Raw genomic sequence first — 22,955 nt, forward strand, 5'->3', positions numbered from 1 at the left:
ACCATTTCATTCATCATCATTCTCCCTTAGCGTAGGTGCACAATCGACCAACGTTAAACTAGATATTGCAATTTCAATAATAATAATAATAAAAATTAATTCAACTGAAAGGACTGTAATTTATGTGGACAGCAATTATCATAAATATGCAACCATTATAAAAATAATGCTTTGAGTAGAAAGATAATCCTTTCCAAGTGTTAACGAATGCGCACGAGATAAGACATGTCTCGAGAAAGAGACAAGACGCGCTTTGTGACATCCAAGATAATACGAGGCAAATGTTTTGGACACGAGATAGCTTGTAAAATGTCTCGTCTTGTCTGGAATGTCTCGAAAACAAAAGTCTAAGTTTTAATATTATCTTTCAAGATCTATTCTCTCAGAAGTAGTTCTCTGCCTTAAAATTAATAACGACATTTGTGATTTAAAAAAAGATAAACAATGCCTAAAGTTAATAGTTAACTTTTCGAAAAGAAGCTTCATTAAGGGTGAACCTGAAAGATGTCCACAAACTTCGGGAGGTGATTCGTGACATCAAAAGGAGACAAATGGTCCTCTTGCAGTTTTCGAATTCAGCTTCGTTGTCGAGATACAGGGTTGCCAACTGGTCGTGTTTGAGAAACTCACTGAGAATAAATTCAAGTCCAAGAATAAACTACTACTCATATATTTTTCAGGTCAATTGACTTATACCATGTTGTAAGGTCAAATATTTATTTATGAAGTGTGTACAAAATTCGCCGGGGTCTTTTCTGAGAAAATCGTCGAGAAAAAGTCACCTCCAAGAATAAACTACCCCTTGTAAATTTTTCTAAGAGAAATATCTGATACTGCAATATAGGGTTGTTAATTAAATATTGATTAATGAAAAATAAACAAAATTGTTAAAACCATTTTTGAGAAAATAGCGTTTTTCGATTTTCGGCTGTTTGTAAACCACACTTATTTTAGGTGGTAGGAAAAAATGGAAAAGCTCCTGTAAGAATACTAAGTAAACCCTAAGTTTAAAATTTGGTGTAGATAAGTTGAACGGTATGGCCTCTAGGCGAGTGCATATAAAAGTGTGCCGAACGGACGAACCGGAAGGACGGGTGTCGAAAAGTCACATTTTCGGTATGTAGACGCCATGAAACATGTAAATCCGTTGAAATCTGAATTTGATATTATTTTCACAATCACTATATTTTCTTCTCTCTTTTGTCGCTCGAAAAAGAAAAGCCTAAGTTTACCACAAAAAGCTAGGGAGTTTCTCAAAAAATATTCAATTACAGGGCCACCGCACTAAACTTTTGCAATTCAATTTCTTAACTGTGTTAGGCTGCAGTTGTTACTGAAGTGTGTATTTGGATAATACGAATAAAGTTATCGTATTATTCAAATACATCGAATGTCAGATTATCGAATAAAAAACTTCGATTGAAGAAAATCCACACTACAAAACTAACTCACACTTTGAGCACATTTTCATTAGACATATAATAGACCAATTAATGCAATCATTGTTTATGAAATATGAAAAAAATCAAATGAGTCACTTTGGGAAAGTCGTTCAAAAAGAACACGTCAAGAGTAACCTACCTCTTGTGAATTGTTTCGAACAATGAGTTAAGATATACTTTTGGTTATTAATGAAATATTTATTTGCGAAATTTGAACAAACTCGCCTGTCGTTCGAGAAAATTGTCGGGGAAATAACCTTGACCCCAAAAATAAACTATCCGTTGTAATTGTTTTTCATAGAAATGACTTATACTAAAATATAGGGTTATTAATGAAATACTTATTTATGAATTATAAATAAAATTGTCCGAGTAATTTTTGAGAAAATCGTGAGGGAAAAATAACTCCCCGAATAAACTATCTCTTGAGGATTCTTTCAGGGTAAGCGAGTTATTCCATATTACTAGGTTTTTAATGAAATATTTATTTCTGAGTACGAACAAAATTGCTTGACTCATTTTTGAGAAAACCGTGGAGGAAAAACACCCTCAAGAGTAAACTACCCCTCGCATATTTTTTCAGGACAAATGAGTTTTGCCATATTGTTCGGTTATTAACGAAATATTTATTTTTGAAATATGAATAATCTCTTTTGAGTCGTTTTTGAGAAAATCGCCCAGAGAACACTCCACCAAGAATAAACTACCCCTCGCATTTTTTTAGGACAAACGAGTTATGCCATATTGATAAGTTATTAATGAAATCTTTATTTATGAAATATGAACGAAAACATTTGAGTCCATTTTGAGAAAATCACTGAGAAAAAACTCACCCTCTTAGTATAAACTACCCCTTGTAGATTTTTCTCAGATAAATGCCTTAGACCACAAAATAGGGTTGCTAATTAAATATTGATTTATAAAAAAAGAAAGAAAACAAGATCGTTAGAGCCAGTTATGAGAAGATATCTTTTTTCTATTTTCATCGTACAGGAAACTACCCTTGTTTTGGGAGTAGGAGGGAAATAAAAAAAACTATAGGAAATACTATGAAAATCTTAAACTAAAATTTGGTGCAGATAAGTTGAACGGTATGGCCTCTAGGCGAGTGCACAGAAAAGTGTAACGAACGGACGGACGAACAGATAGACATGTATCGAAAAATAACTTTTTCGGTGTTAGGGGCTATAATACGTGTAAATTCGTTGAAATCTCAAATTTGATTTTTTTTCGAACACCATACTTTCTTCTCTCATTTGTCACTTCAAAGTAAAAGGAACTCAGAACTACAGATAAAAGACACCTACTTTTACACATAGACATTATTTATTGATTTAAAACTGTTTTAGTTTGTGTCATTTCACTTCCAATTGAAAGGTTTTACAATGATTAACGGCATACCAATGACGAGACGGAAGTTTTCAGGAAGTAAATGCATTCAGAAGTCTAGATTGCATTACAGCTATCAGTCTGTTTTTATTTCTGCAATTGTTAACAGCTGTAATTTCGTCCAAACGCTACATGAAATAATTTTTGGTTGACGTCATTGTGTTACTATTTTAGTATTGTTCTCTTCAGACTTGGTTGAAGTTTTGACTTAACGGTTATACATTTTTTTCTTATTTCATCGTTACACATAAGAATAAAATGTTGTGGTGACTGGATAGATTCGAACCTACGAACATTGAGTTTTTATTCTTCAAACAATTTACCAATGGACCAAGCTTTGTCCTCACGTTAACGTACGGTTACAGGGTTTATTACGATTTAAATAAAATGGCTGGCTGTTAGAGTTTCCTGCCCAAATATTTCGATAAAAAATTTTCATTGCTTCGTACATTGTTTAGATACACATTTTAGGAGAGTGAATTTTGGTGTATATAATAATTTCATGCCAGATAAAAGCTGGATAAGTTTTAATAACATGTTTCATATGTAGTTCTTAATAATAGACTTGTTCGGGATGACGTTCCAAGGTTTAGCATTGACTAGCAGTTTTTGCTATTAATATCCCTTCTAGCAATATTGGCAGTAGACAAAAGTTAGCCCGTGTTAAAGCTTTTTGTTCCTAATTTAGTTATTTTACTTTATTATTTAACGAATATATTGAAAATTGTCAGAGACACGTATGCAGTAATTTATTACGGGAGGGGTCCGACTTCAATATTAGGATAAATTATAATAAAATTTTAAAAGATAATCCCCAAAATTAGGCTAAATTTACAGAAAAGTTGGGGTTTCAGAGGGGGTCCGGACCCCCTAGACCCACCCCTAAATGCGTTCTTGTTTGTCAGTAACATTTCCTCATTTTGAAACCCTCAAAAACTTCGGATAGACTATATAAAGGAAAACGAGTTATTTTCGATGAAATATCACTTCAAGGAGACGCGTCAGTTTTATTGCACAGTGTGGTATCCCACGTTCACAATGGCAAGAGTTTCTTTCCTCTGATTCTCTGTCATTGTGCTCTATCGAAAGGTTAGGTTTGTAACATATTACTCCTACGAACAAGCATGACTGGCAGATAGGAATACTGAACACAACTCCAGAGAAATGCATGCTGGAACTTACGTTTATAGCTACGTTTGGTGATTTGCCCTCAAGGTCAATCGAGTGGTAATTCAGTCCCGTCTCTGTTCTTAAGCCATGTTCGTATTACTTCGAACAGTTTTGATAATGAAAAGCATGCCTCTTAATATAACAGACTTCTTTCGCGTAAGAAATCGAAACTCAGTTGGTCAGAGCAACTAGTCTGTAAGAATTAGGTTGTTAGTTAGTTAGGAGCCCAGTACGAGTAAGGGTTTTTATTACTATTGTTTTTATCTTTTTTATGTGAGGAAAAATCAAATTGTGGCATCGCGATATCAAATGTATTTGATTAGGTAGCTTTGTCTTAGCTAAACTTTAAACATCAGTAACCGTCGAAATTATTTCACTAACCGATCACTTACTGAACATTTCAAACACGTCAAACCAGTGGCATAACATGAAGGTTAACCTCTCCTCCGCAGTCCTTAGTTATGCGTCCGTACTTTCAAGGGCGGACTAAGGGCCGGGCGACTGCCCGGGGTGCCAGAGAAAGAGGGGCACCAAAACGAGCCTCAAAAAGTAAATTTTACAATGTGCTTTCTACTGACGTTTTTGGTTTATATTCTTGTAAAGTAGTGGCAATTATATGATCTTTTTACATTTCACTATGGAAGAAGAGAGTTTCATAGTACTAAGGGGGCTGTATCGAAAAATTGAGAGATGGCATGTAGAATAAAGAGTGCCGGGAATTAAGTATTGTTTGTTTGTTTGCTTGAGTTTAGCGTTCCACGGTTATGCCTTAATGGGCAAGGGAGATGTGGATACTAATTATAGTGGAATCCGAACCACTTTTATCGTTCAACAGTAATCCACCGGGAATTGGACCCGGTACCACAGAGGGCAGGCGTGCTAGCCACTAGACCAGAGGGGGTGGAGTTGGTATTGTTTATAGCGGGCCATATTCTTTGTGAAGTTTTCCTAGGTAATGGATTTCTTTTTGAAAATGGGTTTAAAACAGGGGCGTCATTTAGGGAGGGCAGGGAGGGGCATTTGCCCCCCCTGAGTTTGAGATGTATATAGATTTTATCATTAGAATAGTAGTAAATCAGTGAAAAACGCGAAATTTTACTTATATCAAGAGGTCTTGCTCCCCCCCCCAAAGCAAAATCTGAAATGACGCTCCTGGTTTAAACTATTAAAAACACTATGATAAAATGTAAAATATAGGCTACTACTAGGGGAAGGGCGCCAAAAAGTCACTTGGCCCGTGTGAAAATTTGGCCTGCTTCGCCCCGGCCTACTTTCTGTATATTTTTTGGCCTTGCAGCTTGTGCGGTCCCCACGCCACATTGTTGCGGGGGCGCTATTTACGCCTAGCTTTCGAACGTAATTCAATAACTGTTTAAGAAATTCTACCATCAGCGTGGAAACGGGAATATATTTTTCTAATAGTCCCATAGAACTTTCACTCAGAACGCCAGATGCAATTTTTCAGAGTGGGCTCTGGCTCATATTCAGGAATAATAATAATAATAATAATAATAATAATAATAATAATAAATATGAATGTCTTTGGAGAGCCGAAATTTATGTGACACGAATCATTATAGATAGAGCTTTAAGATGAGTGGTCATAGGGGAGGAAAAACAGGATTTTTCTCTCTCTGACTCTCTAACGTTAAGATTATGTGCTGAAGGTAAGAAGCATCATCATTCTACAATAGGTTGCTTTTACGTAGAATATCTATTACTTGAGCTCTCCTCCTTCGGGCAACTTTGCTTATGTAGTAAATTCAAAACAATTTCAATTTAAGACAAATATTTATAGAGAAAATTAAACATTTAATAGGGAAATCTGTTATCAAAATATCCAAACTTTTTTTTTTTTTTTTTTTTTTTGGTATCGTCATGAGTTTTACACATATGTTACATTTTGATTCTTTCCCAAATAAAAAATAAATAAAATAACCTTAGTGATAAAACTGACAACAGTACTTCCACGGGATTCGAACCGTCTACCTTCGGTATACAAACTCGTTGCTTTATCTAACTGAGCTATTTGCTTTCTTACGTAAGCTGAACCTGTTCTACAGTAAAGACGATTTTTCATTACGATTGGGCTAACAATTCGTCTTTTTCCATAGGTAATTTCCACTATTTGCACAATCTATACGTTAATACTTAGCATAGATTCATATATTTGGAGTTCGCTGATAATGCATATAATAAGACATACTAGAAATATTTCGTTAAAATTTTCGTTTGTAGATCTAATCCACGCTTCTCTCAATGACATAGATGTCGCTGCTTCGTGTTGAACTGCAGAATTCCCTCGTGTTCTTGAAAATTTCCCACTTTAGCAGAGTTGGTAATTCTCGAGATTTCTGTCGATTTAATGTTTTTTGCTTCTAATTTCTTTATTTTAAGCTAATATCTAACACAAATATTAAAAACGGGTTTGTTATTAACCTGTCCTGCTGGGGAAACCTTCCGAAATTTCGAACATATAAAGAAAACGGAGATATTTTCAAAAAACTTCAAAATAAAGAGACGCGTCATTTATTTTGCTCATAGTAGTACAAGATAAGCAAAGTGTATCTCATGACACTCGAGCAGATGCAGGGTGTGGAGCGCTACAGGTGGACTGATATGACTTCTGATTTCTGTTCAAATTAAGTCAAGTCTAATAAAAAGTTACAAGTTAATGTCAACCATGACATTATTATGGAGATTGAACCCGTCATATCACCACATCCACACCAATTACATGGTGACTGTGACAAGTGTTAAAATTATATTTCTATCGGTTTTCTAGCTCCACTGTTCCCACTCATAGCGCTCCATAATCTGCATCTGCTTGAGTGTCATAGGATACACTTTGCTCATCTTGTACCTAAAGCACAGGAATAATGTAATACCACAACAGACTTCACCAACAGATCAGAAGCACAAGAATATTGTAATCCAACAACAGACTTCACCAACAGGTTTTTGTGGCTGTTTACGTTAAAATTAATGCATCGGATGACCCTCTTCTCATTTACACCAATCACACCAGTTTCAACAAGGCCTCTTTCAAGATGGCGGATATTCTTTTTATAACTTTTAACAGATCATATCGACGATCTCGTATCCATGTATGCTCATTTCGTGTTGCTACAATGGTTAGTTTTAAAGAAAAACTGCATTTTCTCACCATGTCCTTAATGTACTGAGGTCCCACTTTGGATCTTTCTCGGACCCTAGTGTCCCAACGTCTTGGACTCTGCAGCTACAATTTTGGCTGTGCGAGTTTCCCGAGGTACTCTCTCTATATACAAAGTTACGTGAAAATCGGGCTCTGATAGATACCTAGGGTTTCTTGTTTCTTCTTTTAGCTAGCAGTGATGATAAATTTTTTTACACATTTTGCAATTATAAACCTACCTTGTATATTGAATTCAACAAGTTGCTCAGCCATACAGATAAGAGCGTACTATTACAAAGCAACTGAGTAAGTACTACAGGTGACGTCAACTTCATGGACGGTTCCACCCACTTTCCATCATGAAAAGAAGTATTCATTTTGATGGCTGAAACAGATTGAATAGAATTCATAAAACGTCTGTATCCATATCATTTTTTTTTTTACTTATGATACTACAGACTTTCAGTTTTACATACTAATTGATATTATAATGTCTCATCAACATTAATTTAAAAATAGAGAAATAAATTATCTGGACATACCAATGAAAAATACAGGGTACACCATAATTTATGCAGTTTTAAATTTCATTAATTTTAAAATAATTCTTTCATTGATTATTGGCAGTGACAACGTTAGAGAGGAGCAATGGGGTAGGCACAACACGATTGTCCCCCTCCAGACATGTTGTAACGTATGGGGAACAAAAAATAAGTGAAGAAAGTGACCAAGCGCGAGAAACGTGTTGCACGTCGCTCCGCGAAAAGTGGCTAAAAAAAGGTGGTTAGCAGCCTAAGCAGGAGAGTGACCGCTTGCCTACACGCGTGCGAATGTTTCACAGTCGACGAGTGAAAACAGAATACAAACATTTGTGAAACTAACCGTAGCGCGTAACTATTTGTTCTTTGCGAGTTTCTGTTTTGTGAATAACTTCTTTCTTCCAAGCGTGTATATCTCACCCGCTCTATCAATTGAGTCAAGCGCTGCCAAGTGGAGGAATTCGTAACTATTACAGAAGCTGACTATATACCAGTGGCAGAAAAAGGTGCAACTGGAAGGGAGCAATACGGGAGGATAGCAGCGACGCAGGAATAAATCCACTTCCTCATGTTAAGAGACAGGAGCTCGCTGCCATGCGCTCAATGTTACTGCTTCCAGTGGTAACGCTCACTGCAACTGGAAATGTAAATATCTTTCTTTCTTTCAGTTCTTTTATTGATTTTTTTTTAGAAATGCATCAATATTGCTTTGTGCTCAAGAGCAGAGGTTTATTTTTTAATGATACACTACTTTAATACCTTTTAATACCTAAAAATATCTTTAATATTAAAAAAAATATCCGGCTGCACAACCATGAAACATATAGTACCAGCCGCCGCTGGTGACTAGAGTATAGTGGAACAGAGACTCTTTATTATTCACACCACTGGATGACAAGATCGATTGCCACCAGCAACTGGGATTCAGGAAGAAGTTCACAGTCGAAAGAATTTTGCAAAATCGACGATTCAGACCCAAGTTCATAATTGAAAATGAGGAAGAAAACATTACTGAGTGAACATGGAAAACATCGCCCGCCACTGAAAGGGGAGACTATTAGATTTACAGAACAACTACTTTCTGAATTTCAGTTACTTGCACGGAATCCAGAGTTTACCAACATATACCTTGACCGGGTAAGTGCTACCAACTACCAACTGAACTAAACACTACTCAACTCCTCACAGTCCAAGAAGTAATATGTCACCATTGTCAACGTCATGCAGAAACTATGGAAATATTAGGAAACTCATGGGGCTGGTTTTAGAATAGTCACTTTGTATTGTCCTCTCACATTCTCACAATCCACCTAAAGTGTCCATTATTATTATTATTATTATTATTATTATTATTATTATTATTATTATTAATAATAATAATAATAATAATAATAATAAGAAGAAGAAGAAGAAGAAGAAGAAGAAATCTAGAATAGTTTTTAAAAATGGAGCACATTAATAAAATCCAGGAACATTTAATAAGCAATTTAAAAGGAAAATACTGACAAATAATGAATTTAAATATCTGTCTCCTTTCTTACGCGTGAAGAAGATGTGACAATGTGCTTTTGTTTCCTTCTTTGTACTAAGACCGTATCTAAAAGTGCGGAGTTACATACTTCAAGTGTGCACCCTCGAAGTATCGAGTGCACATTAGATAGTATACACTTGTCAAATTACCTTTTGAACCGCACTTCGTTCCAGCGCCTCATCATGGTAGAACATGGAACATTTATATAAGAAAAGAAAAGAAAATTTCGCGTACTAGAAAATATTAACCAATGCTTCTTTTCTTTTCTTTTTTTTGTTTTTAATGACTTCCCAGTTATATTAAAGATTAATGTATCGTACAAAATGGCAATATGGGACAGCCATAAAATAACTTAAGTGTTTCTTTCATGTATGTCAATAGCTTCAGCTTTGCCGTACCTGTACATATTGTAGCGTGCAAATTTCCGACCCCATTTTTTGCAACGCTCCACTAATAAATTCTTGCATAATTACAACTGCTGAAACAAGTTGTATGCATATATTTTTATTCTTGTAAAAATTCTTAAAACAAGGAAAGACTAAAACAGCATATGGAGCTAAGCTGTCCCAGTCAATCTTTATTTTTCTGTTAGTTTCTTTTTTTGTCTGTGTCTGACTCCACATCCCTTCTGCAGATAAACACTCTCCGTAACCTTTGCCCGGAGATACCAAAACGAATATGAGTTCTCTTCCCCAGAGACAGTTCAGAGAACCCAAGTAAATTTATTAAAGTGTATTAAGAACAGAGTAGATAACAGCGTTCTACGCTTAATGAGTATTCCTGCCTTACAGTTTATAGAGGTTAACTTCATATCATTGCTATATTTTCTAACGTTGACATTAACTGTGAATGTCCAGAGAATCTACCATACAAGCAGTGTAATAAATTCCATTACTGTCTATGTTTTCCAAATTCTTAGCCATTTAAATTGTCATAGTGAGGAAGTTACTACTTCCAGCGTACACCTGCAAGTCTGATCTTTTAAACTTTTAAAACGTTATCTAAACTCTTAATGTGTCTGCAAACTTATAGGAAATTGTAACTGTCATTGTAAATTCCAGTTTTGTATTACCAGCTGCGCTGTTGTAAGCATGGGTTCACTAGGGTTCACTAGTTCATAACCTTTAGAGTCATCAGCGTATTATAATAACTTTGATATTATGTCAAAAGGAAGTCTTTGGTTACGCCTTTGTACCACCTCTACGCAAACGCAGAAACCTAAATTCGTTTGCTAGATAATACAAAGCCAATCAGGAAAGAAACGATCTCCGCCTACGGACTCCTCTATTTTCACCCGTCACTATCCTGTGCCGTGTGAAAGAGATAACACTTGGAACAAAACGGGTTTACTTCCCTCTCCAAAGGTCAGTCAATTTTTCGTCAATCATTCGAAATTCCGGGATATACCTTCTGATCGTCGAGGAGAAGAAGAAGTCCCCCCAAGGGAGCAGACACCCGTCTGCTACCCTTTGGGTTATTCTCTATTTAGCGCCTTGGACGTTAGCAACGAATACTTGTGCTCTCTGATCTCCAAGCGCTAGGACGAAAATTGTAAGAGTCTCTTCAACCGTACTTCGTCCGGGAGACTAAACTCTTACTTCGCATCGAGACCGCCCTTGAACTTGCTTTCTTCGATGTCTCGTGCATCTTCTGTCATTGAAGTTCTTTTCGTCCGGTATAGTCGCCGTACCGACTAATTACACCCTAAACGTCGGGATTTACATCCTAGTGGTGACTGTGTTGAGATACCATCTTTCTCAACTAGAAGAACGACTGAGTGTGTGTGTTATTCTCTCTCCGCATAACAGTGTCCAGTTATTTCACCGAGACTTTCACTCCACGTTCTGTGTGCTGTACATCACTAAAGTTGACTCGTGTTAAACTTCTTTGATCATCCATTAACTCATCTGTTTGGAACCAACGGCTTCCTTGATCGTATTACAGTGTCACTAAATTGCCTCTTAGCTCAATTACCATCCCATGCCGGAAGCGCTTGTTTTGTACCAAATTAAAAGACTGAGACGAGTCATGAATAAACCTTCTCTCAATTAGAACTTTGTTTCACGTCATTCCAACACTACTAACCCTCAACCGAATCTCGCCAGTTTTCTTTCTCTCTCTTGGTTTATCTCTAATCCGAATTGGAAGCCTCCATCGGCGCAGAAACATTGCTGTCTAGTGGATGACCAGACTCCCGGCGAGACGTCTTCATTCGAAGCCCGTTCTAACCTGGACCTGACTCTTCCCTTCGTCACACACCACGACTTTTGACATCTATCCAGAGAAGACCAGCGTGTGCGATGTTAGAATACCAAGACGACATCTAACCCAGTACGAAGCCTTGAAGATCTCTGTTCGTACGCCCACTTGGGAATTTCGTCTCTCTCTCGCTCCACTTCGTGTTTCAGCCGCTCGAGACACAAGTGCGTAAGTTATTGTTTTAGTGTGATCTATTAGTGTTGTGCAATCCTGCTACCAGGTGTGTGTATGAAACGGCTGCAGTGGCGTCGACACAACCCAAAGGAACTCCGTCATCTGGTTCTTTGAGCGACTTGTGGTAGGACATAGTTACTCAGGTGGGTTGTCATTTAAGTAATTACCTTCTAAATTATTATCACTCGCATTCGCATAACATCTCAAGTCTTAACTGTAAAGGGGATCACCTCCCAAGTGATGCCGAAATTATAATGTAACCTTGTTTTATTTTGCTAACGTATTTCATGTTAACGGTTCTGAAAGCTCTCCTTTTCTAGTTATTGAAATTGTTTAATCTCTTAGAATATTAAGTATCTCTTTTGAATCCGAGCGATATCATTGTGATCTTTTATTATAAATTGCCTAGTGAAACTTGGCTGGCCGATAGCAGTGGTATTCCAACTGCCGACGCCCTTAATTTAACTAACTAGATTTTAAACACAATTAACTTCCTAATTTACTATTGTATTAATCGCTCTTGACTTGCATACCAACGACGCTCGTCTTTTGTACCTCTAACCGCCTCTTATTCTAATTGTATTGTCGGGACTTCAACTCCGTCCCTGACGAGTGTTAGTTTTGAGATAGCCCTACATTGTAGATGACTTTTGCACCCCTTATAATTTAGATTTACTGTCACCTGAATCGATTTATAACAGCTGTTCTTTATTCAGAGCCTTACAGCTCGTGGATGATGTTGGACTAAGTTAAGTCCTTGTATAAACAGTCTTTTTCAAGACTATTCGTTAGTGTCAATCCGGACTAAGTTAAGTCCTTATATAAACAGTCTTTTTCAAGATTAATTGCTGTGTTTTTACTTTGTTGCTTAATGTGCAACCCCGCGACATCATTGGGTGGTACTGTTAAAATTACCACTTAGTTAGGTGACTGATCGGTGACAAACCATCTCTCTTTGATAGCTGCATTATTCAGTATCAGCGTAGACACGAAACATAAATAAGGTGCTAGTTAGTGGATGACAACCTCCCCACTAATCATTTGTGGGCTCGTAGTGTAATACGACCATAACCAAACAACAAATGGTGAACAGCGGTTGCGTATCACCTATTGACAACAAGTGGTGACCTTTACCTGGCGGTACTTCTATTCTTTTGTTATTGGCTATCCTCCTTTTGGCGAATTAACGCCCTGTTGGTATGCCCTTCAAACAGTTAAGCATTCTCAGTCATAAATAATTAGATTCTGATATACGGTGAGCTTGATCTATTCTTGTAACTTGGGAGTGTGACTAACTATTCCGTATCTTTTGAAAGCCAGTGATAGGAGCAGTGTATTATTCTCTCATAAAAACGAAATTCCTACCAGTCGGACACGAAGGGCTTGTTCCCCGAAGCCTCTCCTTCGTGCCGCGACGCGACAATATTTGTCATTTCGAATCTCTCACGCGCAGATTAACAAGAGCGGAGCGTAAAGAGAATAACTATATACATATTGTCTTATGTGCATAATAAACTCCTAACAGCATAAAAACCACTTAACTATTGGCGATGTCCTATTTTATAATGCATGTTTGGGCGAGGGAATATAAATTAATCCACAGTGAGGAGAATAGCACAGGTGGTTAGGGCGCTGATAACAATGTTGCGGGTGTGACTTAATTTCTTAATCCCTAAAAGTAACATAGGAAATTCATTGCAAGCACCGAAAAACACCGAAGCGCTATTTACAATAATGTAACGCAAACCTAGTTTGGGAAATATATAATATATCATATCTTAGAGAGTTCATATCGTGAAAAATTGCTTCCTGTACGGAAGATTACACAATGACACTGTAATCGTGCTAGTTCTACCGTATTGCTTCAGTTACAGGCATACTGATTGGACTATTTCTACCATATTGCGCTAATACGTAAGTTCCTTAGATGTCACTCTTTCTTTGTGAATCTATAGATTTTACCTGTAGATCTTCAAAATAGTGTCTCCATATATTCTTAATCTGTACCAAAAGTTAATGCTTACACGCATAACAAGGAAAAAAGTGGCGCAGTTGAACATGAGGACCAAAATTTACAGGAAAAAACTATTATTTCACTATAAAATGCCAATGTATAACGATCACATATACTCAAGATGGATAACCCTAATTAAAACAATATGCTAAAAATAACAAAAAATGTAAGATTACTATCTTATAAGTCTGCTTAAATAGAATTCTGTACATTGTATAAACTCCAATACTTGCATGCACTTCACTACGCTTTCGGCGCCCTATATCTCTCTTGATATATACCTGCTGCCTCTCCCACATGCTTCCCACTGTAAAAATGGTTACTTACGAAACAAATTCCCTCGTCCAAGTAAAACCATTAAAAACTACTAATATAATAAGAATTTATGAAAATTAGGAGAGGGCTTTATGAAAAAAAAAAAAAAAATACAGTATGTATGTTTTGTGGTGGCTCTCATTGTTCAACTATACGGAAGGAACAGCTACACTACACAGTGGAGTATTTAGCCTCAAAAGTTGGCCAAAATAGGAAGTTGCATTTTATTTCTTATAAAACTTGGTATACTTAGGTTTAGATGGTCGCTCATTACGAATCTGACACCATAATTAAAAAAATCAAAATGGCGGATCCAATATGGCGGATACAAATCGCTGAAAAGCAAGCTATGGATATGAAATCGGGTACTTGGGGGTTTCTGAGGTCGTTGATTACAAATCTGACGTCAAAATTATAAAACTCAAAATGGCGGATCCAATATGGCGGACACAAATTGCTAAAAAGCGAGCTATGGATATGAAGCTGGGTCCATGGTTTTTTTTAAGGCCGCTGATTACAAATCTGACGTCAAAATTACAAAGCACAAATTGGCGGTTCCTATATGGTAGACAAACTCTACAAAAATCCACGATATGGCAACAAAATTTGGTATGTAGACGTATTCGAGGTCGATGAGTGCAAATCTGATATTAAAATGGTTAAATACAACTTGGAGGAACGCCAAATAGCTTTCCGTTAGTTATTTTATGTGGCATTTCGGTGAAAAGGGAACAAACTTTCTATGCATATGATGTATTGTCATTCGAAATTTGCACACATTATCCACAGTAAATTTGCACGTAAAATCAAATCAGGCAAAATTAGTTAACAAAAGAAGTATTGTAGCCGCTTTTCTTGAATTAAAAGCCTCCGTAATCAGAAAAATAACTTATTCGTAGTTGGTGTACAACCTATTTCTCCGGATAAAAACAGGTACCCACTTGTGGAAAAGAAGCGAATATTCGTAAAAATAGCGCATATGTAACTTTATCTAACCTAGAAAATGCACAGCAACTTCATACACATTCGTCATACTCAAATAATACAAATTCGAATAACCAAACACGTGAGAGTATACCACATGTCATCCTTGCTTGCTATCTTCAAACGACCATAGAGGACTGTAACACATTCTAATCTGAAGCTTCACCCGATGATGCATCCGTTTCATCCTCGCCTTCATCACTGTCTTCTTCTGTCACTCCTGCAAGGAGTGGAACGTCTGGTGTCGCTGGAAGTAGGAGTTGTAATGTTTCGCTTGAAAAGAACTTTCTCCTTGTCCTTGACTTATGCTTGGAACAGCTTAAGAAAGGATCAGAACTGAGCAATAGTCTGTTGAGAACATCTCGCTATGCATAATTCTCGTGAGAACTTTCGTGAAAAATCCTGCCGATACTGGCGAAAATGCTTATTTCTAGCTTCAGCTGCTTCTTCAGAAAGTTGCCCAATTGGCAATATAGCGTAACTAATAACGGTGGCCCCATGTACTAAAACTTTGTGTACAGTAGGTGACATTAGGTACCACTGATATAGTTGAACGTAAAGTTGTGCAGTAGCCTCTGTGTATTCACCAAATTTTTGGATATTGATCTTGTGGCCACTCGATATTGTCTCCAAAATCACTCGGAACCTGTTAATGAGGTTAATATCCACACCTGTGTTTCGGGATGCTGTCTCAGGGTTGTCAAAGAATCGCCTGGAGGTATTCCCATCATTGGTGCTCCCGAATCCTGCTTTAGGAATATCTACCAGAAAGCCAAGTTCCTTTTTCAAGTCATCTTGAATTTTTCTTTTCGTTTCCGACACAATCTTCCGGTCTTCAGCGCTTCTCACTTGCCACTTTTTGATGGGAAGTTTGTAGGCCAAATGGAGAAGTGACTCGAAAAATCTTATCCTTGCATGAAGGATTGAGAGGCCAAACTTTAGAGAATCACTATTTTCTGTTACCTTTGTTAATTTGTTAAAATCTTTTGACGTTTGTCCACATATATAACACCGCATTGTTGATGACGTGCCTGTGACAGCATTACACACCTTTGCATCTACCATTGTAGGAACCAAACTGTGCTTCACACGTATTACGACATCTGCCCTTATTGAAACTTCAGTCATTTTTAAATGCTGCACTTGACTTTCAACATACTCAAATTCCTCGTTCGTGATATCAGTTGTTTCGTGCACAAATCGTATACGTATTGGCCTGCAGAATCGAATTGAAGATGGCACTGGGTTTTGCCAGATATTTGTCGTTTGGTCGCCAATCTTGCATTGCAGTGTTAAAGGAACAAAGGAGCTTTGGAAAATATTGGCGTCAGAATCTGCTTGGTTTTGAAACTTTTGCTTGAATTGGGACTATTGTGATTCGTCACAACCCCATTTTGAGACTAGCTCTAAGTTACATTTTTCTTCGTCGCTTAGGCGTATTAATACCTCCTCTAAGTATTTACACAATCTCGTAGCAGTGTGGTCTAATAACGTTTGTAGATTAATTTCAGCACTTGTTTCTGTCACTGTAATTGCATCTTCATTGGGATAACACTCTCTTTTAGCGTCTTTCACTAATGAATAACACGGATAAATATGTTTGTTTGGAGCACGAATCACTTCATATTGTTTTTTCGTTAGATCTGCTTCCACAAGTAGTACTAGAGCTTCTGAAGGCGTATACTTTTTGATCACATGTTTGCCTTTAGCCGAGATAATTCCTCTATACTTCGACGCTCTTGTTGGTGAGGATGCACTATCTTTTATCATTTTTGACATATCCACATTACCCGCACTTCGCTGACTCATGTGAGCTGCATATGTTAGTTCTTCGTGAGACGCCTGCTTCCTTAAATCCTGTGTTTTACGCCTCTTGCTTCGTTCACTTGACTCACCAAAGTCTTTTCGCGGTCGACCAGGTTTTCCTGTTGTCCAAGTTGGTAATTTGATAACTGCGTTAAGCCACTGTTCGTTGTTCTTTAAAAATCGTTCGTGAGTATACTTCGCGCCTACCCATCGTTGTTTAAACTCAGACTTGAAATATCGTAAAGCACGTCTTAAAGTTCCTTCTTCACCAGGTGGGCATTTTGTTCTTCTCAGAAGTTCATTTTCCATCAACAACAACTTTTCATCAAGTTTTCTGCTCCCACATTCTTGTATGAGTTCATACAGTGATTTCCTGGTAATCTCCGTCTCCATCTTCAACTAATCTGCAATATAGAAAAACAGAGAGACTTAGTTTCATGTTTGACGAACAGCTCTTAGAAGCCTTTAGGAAAGAAAATTTAAACTACCTCCAATTGTACTGCTTTCTGTATTATCTGCAAACAGATAAAAGTAATCGAAAAGTAAAAAGCCAGCCAGTTAGATATCATTATTTGGCCTGTGAGACCGTTATCACGACTCACTTACTTGCTTTTGCTTTGCATCTATTTATGGGCCTGTAAATATCTACAAAGCGAAAGCAGTTCAGTTAGTCGTGATAACGGTATCACATGTCAAATAATGATATCTAGCTGGCTGGCTTTTTACTTTTCGATTACTTTTATCTGTTTGCAGATAATACAGAAAGCAGTACAATTAGAGGTAGTTTATTTTCGCATTAACAAGGGGTCTTCGTAACAAAAAGAAACATAAAGACATTTATGCATCCCCATACATCAAATCAGCAATATATCCTACTATTCGGAAGAACATACCTCTGTATTTCTATTAGGTGGATAAATGTTTACTTCATGTAGTAAAAACAAATAACACAAAAACTAGTATTGATGTTTAGCACCTGGCACGCTTGAAGCTTTAGTCGAGATAGAATATTTTGTTTTTCCTATTTTACATTTTAATGAAGTCTTTTTACTAAAAAAGTACACTTTCTCTGTGCAATCCTATGTTTTGTTGAGATAAAACGTAAAAAATACCTAACTGTAACTAATTGTAAGCAACAATTCTGAAAATATGTGGTTGCAAAAATTCGACAACATATGTGAATTACGTTATGATACACAAAAAGGGGGAAACATGGGGAAACTTTTTCTTTGGAAATCTCTCAAGGAAGACCTCATGGTACTGTTTATTCACAAATTTCTACTCGACATGCCCCGACACATACAAAAAACTACCTGTATTTAACAGAAATGCTTTATCCATTATGTTAATTTTTCTACTTCCTTATGGTGGTAACAAATCTATTTATATTTGTTCTGAAACTAAAATTAAATTCTGAATTAAAGTGTGTGCCGTCTACTTGTCAAATACCACACCGGTTGTTTCTTACCTTCACTTTTTACAACAGTAATACTTCTTTCTATCTTCACGTTTCGACTAACACTACGAGCACAAATCACGCTACTCACTCAACACCTGTCTTCCAACTGATAACGCGGCTCAAGGCTCGGGTGAATGTGATTCTCTTGGCTACCTTCGGATGTCATAACACTTCAGCTATACATTAATGTACATTTTGGTGATTGATTGCAAAGTTCATGTTTAGGACTTTTGGCCAGCTTTTTTAGTAAAATACTCCACTGTGCACTACTTGTTCATAATTGTTTCATAGTGGGTACAGTAATGTTATTATATGAATTAAGAGGAATTTGTGAAATCTTTGATAAATGTGTAGAAAGAAATCTTTTAACCTGTATTTTAGTCTTTTGTCAGTTGTCAAAAATGCAATATGCACGGCAATTGGCATATTACGGTCCCTCACACAGACCAAGTGCAAGGAAATATGGTAGCTTTGAAAGGAGTTTATTTGTTTAGAATGAAAACTAGAAAATTACGCTTATCTGCCTACAAATAAACATTTGCAGCTGTTGCTGTAATCCTAGATTAATAATAAACTAAGTATTTATTATTCTATCCTAAACAGGATATCTACTAAAATTCTAAAATGAAATTTCGTGACTTTTTCGTGACCATTTCTTTACCAAACCATAAAATTTCGTTACATCTCAAGAGGGAATTTGGGTGCGAAATAGGCCGAATTTTCATGCATGCGATAGAAGCGTGCTTTGCTAGCGATTTGGTAGCGTCTAAAGCCGACCATAGATATTTTTGGTGGTAAATTTTGATGTTTTATAGAACTAAAGTTTTGTCTGTACTTATATTTGTACAAATAAAAAAAAATCGTGATCCAAAAGCTAAATTTTGTGACTTTTTCTTGACTTTCGTGACCGATAGACACCCTGCTAAAGCTTAAAATTTTAATTCATATGCCATTAAAGTGTATACTTTACGTGTAAATAGCTGAATTACTGATAGTCTAATTATTACAATTAAGTTACATAAATGATGTAATATTTTAAGCACAAATGTCTTTACAGCATTATTACAGAAATTATGTGGTTGCTTTCCCTACACTTTTTTTTAATTCCATTGCATACTCAGAGAACAAAACTTAAATACATTTGTCATTGTTGTAACATTTTGATAGTCTACTTATATAATCACTAATTTGTACATTTATCAAGTAAATTATTATAAGATCAGCTCAACAACAAAAATATTAACAATATGCCCTTTAAAGTTTTGTTAAGTCATTTTGAGAGTATCGTTGTTCCTACTACGAGAAATTGCTATCTTAAGTACACAAGTGTGCTAACACAGTGTACATCTTCGCACACTATGCACTCGCAGACTTGTGAACGTGGAGGTTTTGACACACACTAGGTGACGTCAGTTCCGGAAATAAGCGTACTTCGAATGCGCACTTGTGTCTTTTGGCTTAAGTAGCTCTTCCTAGCGTTCATAGTATATAGTAAACTAAAAACCAACGTATTGTTGAAAAAAAAAAAAACGGGCATTTCCAAAGAAAACCTAAACAAATGGTCAGCCTAACAAACAGATTTTTTTTTTTTTTTTTTTTACATATGTACTTTTAACTTGCCAATAAAATCAATTACATTTTTAACAATAGTAAACACATGAAATTAATAATCTGTATTAGGAAACTATTACTATCTATATTAGGAAACTATCGTAACTTAAAAAAATACCTGCTTTCAACATGAACATCCCGTGCATCACTCCTTCCATACGCCAATAAAATATTTTCGCTTTTTCTATCTCCAAGTTGGCTAGAAAATAAAGAAGACTTTCAATTAAGCATGAAAAAGAAACTATTCGAAATTTCAACATCCAAATTTCCCAACTCGAAAACTGTTACTTTAAGATATTAGCTTTTAAAAATGTTACTTTGTTTTAGATACAGCTTTCTGCATATGTAAGTTGTAAATGCTATAAGCATAGGCGAAGACAAGTCACGTTGGGAGGGAAGGGACACACAACCCACCTATCAACTTATATATCAGATGACTGTTAAAATAACAGAAACACTGATCGTCAGTAACACGTTAAGATATATGAGATGGGACACTGAGGATACCTGTGCAACGCTCTGCTGTTGTTAGTGGAATGTTAGGTGACAGCTTGTAGTAAACCAAACGGGGTACGACGATCGATGGTGATATAAATGGGAGACCCATCTTGGGTTTCACCAGTCTAACAGGCGTAATTTTAGGCCAAACTCGAACATAATTGTTGAATTTCTCAAACTTTGCAAATAGAACCCACAAGGTAAACGTCCTCGCCTCTCCTACGCTTGGTTCATTCAATATGGAAGTCAATCCAACATGGAAGCCAGCTATAATTACGGACGGTATAATTTGATGCTTTTCTTGATTCAGGTTGCATTTACAGCGAAAGTATGTCTCAGTAACCAAAATGGCTCATAAATATCACATGATTTCAATATAATCCATAAGAGAGATTAACTTTACTAGCCTATGCCCCTGCGTGTTACCGCGGACAATATTTTTCATCTCTTCTTCTCATGTGCTCCATTCCTCTTCGTCTTTGATATTGAAAGAATTTCAATATTACAAATAATTTCATGGTTCTGCGCTCAACAGTTTTGAAGATCTAATGAACAAGGAAGGAAAAAAAAGTACTATCTTCGAGTTCCGTTTCAAAAATCCCGTCTAACCTCGAGCAAGTATGCAAGGAAAACACTTATACAAATTTTCAAAGTTCTACAGCTGACCGTTCGGTAGATCTGACGAACGGCAAACAATCTTTAAGTCCCCCTTTTAAATCTTAGGAGTCGTCAACGTTTTAACTACAGCTTAGGATGCAAAGAAAATGTTTAAACATGTGCCCTCACGTAGCGTAGTCGCTAACGCTCTCGCCTTTGGTGCAAGCGGTCCCGGATTCGATTCCCGGTGGGGGCACACGGTCGAAAAGCGTAACAGCTTTTTCAGGCCAGCTACCCTGAATGAGGTTTTCCTTATTCACACCAGGCAAATGTCGGGGTGGTACCTAACTTATAGGTCCCAGGCCGCTTCCTTCCTTTCCCAATCCTTTCTTCCTTCCCTTTTCCCGGATAATGTGCTCGCCGAGGGACGTCATCGGTGGGCTAAATGACCTTAGATGCCGAAAGCCTAGAAATCTAAATCCAAAATCCCTAAAAATGTTTAAAGAAATTTCTAAGTTTTCTGCTTAATAGTTTCGGAAATGTGTTGATGAGTGAAACAATGAGTGAGTCAGTTGATTTACTTCTTTATATATATGGGTCATTCCATGTCAAATCACCTAATTTTAAAACATGACCGTGCTTCAATGTCTCAGATTCTCTTCAAAAATTTTTCATATATTAATACCAATGAAATTATGCTAAATTAATTTTTTTTTTCGATTTTTTGGATGAGAAATGAGCTGGGGAGAATTTTTTTTTAAAATGTGAATTTTGCTTCAATTTCACTTGTTGGCACTCAGCATCATGGAACTAAATTACCATACCTTCTTTATTTTTGAAGTTACTGGAATCATCCAGGTGTCAAATGAAAGCTTAATTTTTGTTCTTTCAGTAGATCCTAAGTAACCTTGCAAAACATTACACTGTCAAACATTAAGGGGCATACAAAGCAAATTTTAGGTTTTTTTACAAATTGTGCCGTTGCTCAAAAGTTACAACTATGAAACTTTTTAAACTTTTTTTGTACATTCATCTTAACACGTACATGGTATGGTTAAAAAATACAGAGGGTGTTCCTTGTAGTTTTCTTTTTATTATTTTTTATGTATGGAAACATACAGTTTTAAGTGTTGTTACAAATTGTGTTACTACTCGTAAGTTACAACTGTGAAACTTTTGAAACTTTTTAAATAGAATCATCTTAGCATATACATGATATAGTTAAAAAATAAAAAGGATGCTATTGGTATTTTTGTAATTATTATTTTTTATGTATGGAAATATACAGTTTTAAGTGTTGTTACAAATTGTGTCATTGCTCGTAAGTTACAACTATGAAACTTTTGAAACTTTTTAAAATAGAATCATCTTAGTCCATACATGATATGGTTAAAAAATATAAAGGGTGCTTTTGCGATTATTATTATTATTATTATTATTATTATTATTATTTTGGTATTTTACATGTATGGAAATATTAAGTTTTAAGTTTTGTTACAAATTGTGTCATTGCTCGTAAGTTACAACTATGAAACTTCCGAAACTTTTTAAATAGAATTATCTTAGTACATAAATGATACAGATAAAAGGTAAGAAGGGTCCTTTTGGTATTTTTGTAATGTTTTTTTATTTTACGTGTACGGAAATATACAGTTTTATGTTTTGTTACAAACTGTATCATTGCTCATGAAGCTTCTTTTATAGAATCATTTTATCACATACATGATATGGTTAAAAAATAAAAAGGGTGCTTTTGATATTTTTGCAATTATTATTATTATTATTTGTGTTTTAAATGTACAGAAATATACAGATTTACTGTTGTTAACAGATTATGCCTTTTGTCTGAAGTAGTGATGGCCAATTCCGGAATTTTTACTTTCCGGATTCCGGAAAGTAAAATCGGAAGAATTTCGGAAAAATTCCGGAAAGTGAAATTTCCGATTTCGGAAAATTTTGGCCATCTCTTCTCTGAAGTGACAACTGTCACACTTTAAAACTTTTTTCAAA

At 36.2% G+C, this 22,955-nt stretch overlaps 1 protein-coding gene across 1 annotated transcript in view; it reads right to left on the reverse strand.

Annotated features, from left to right (window-relative positions):
- Positions 1 to 7,397: 7,397 nt before the first annotated feature.
- Positions 7,398 to 22,955, reverse strand: part of LOC145675842 (uncharacterized) — a gene marked incomplete at its 3' end in the record, with an annotated part of 64,821 nt that continues 49,263 nt past the window's right edge. Inside the window, 2 exon segments of the mRNA XM_081746580.1 lie at positions 7,398 to 7,543; positions 19,969 to 20,049. Coding sequence (XP_081602706.1) covers positions 7,398 to 7,543; positions 19,969 to 20,049 — 227 coding nt within the window.

The sequence above is a fragment of the Thermobia domestica genome, chromosome 18 (genome assembly GCF_964235325.1).
Source record: "Thermobia domestica chromosome 18, izTheDome1.hap1.1, whole genome shotgun sequence".
Lineage (NCBI taxonomy): Eukaryota > Metazoa > Arthropoda > Insecta > Zygentoma > Lepismatidae > Thermobia > Thermobia domestica.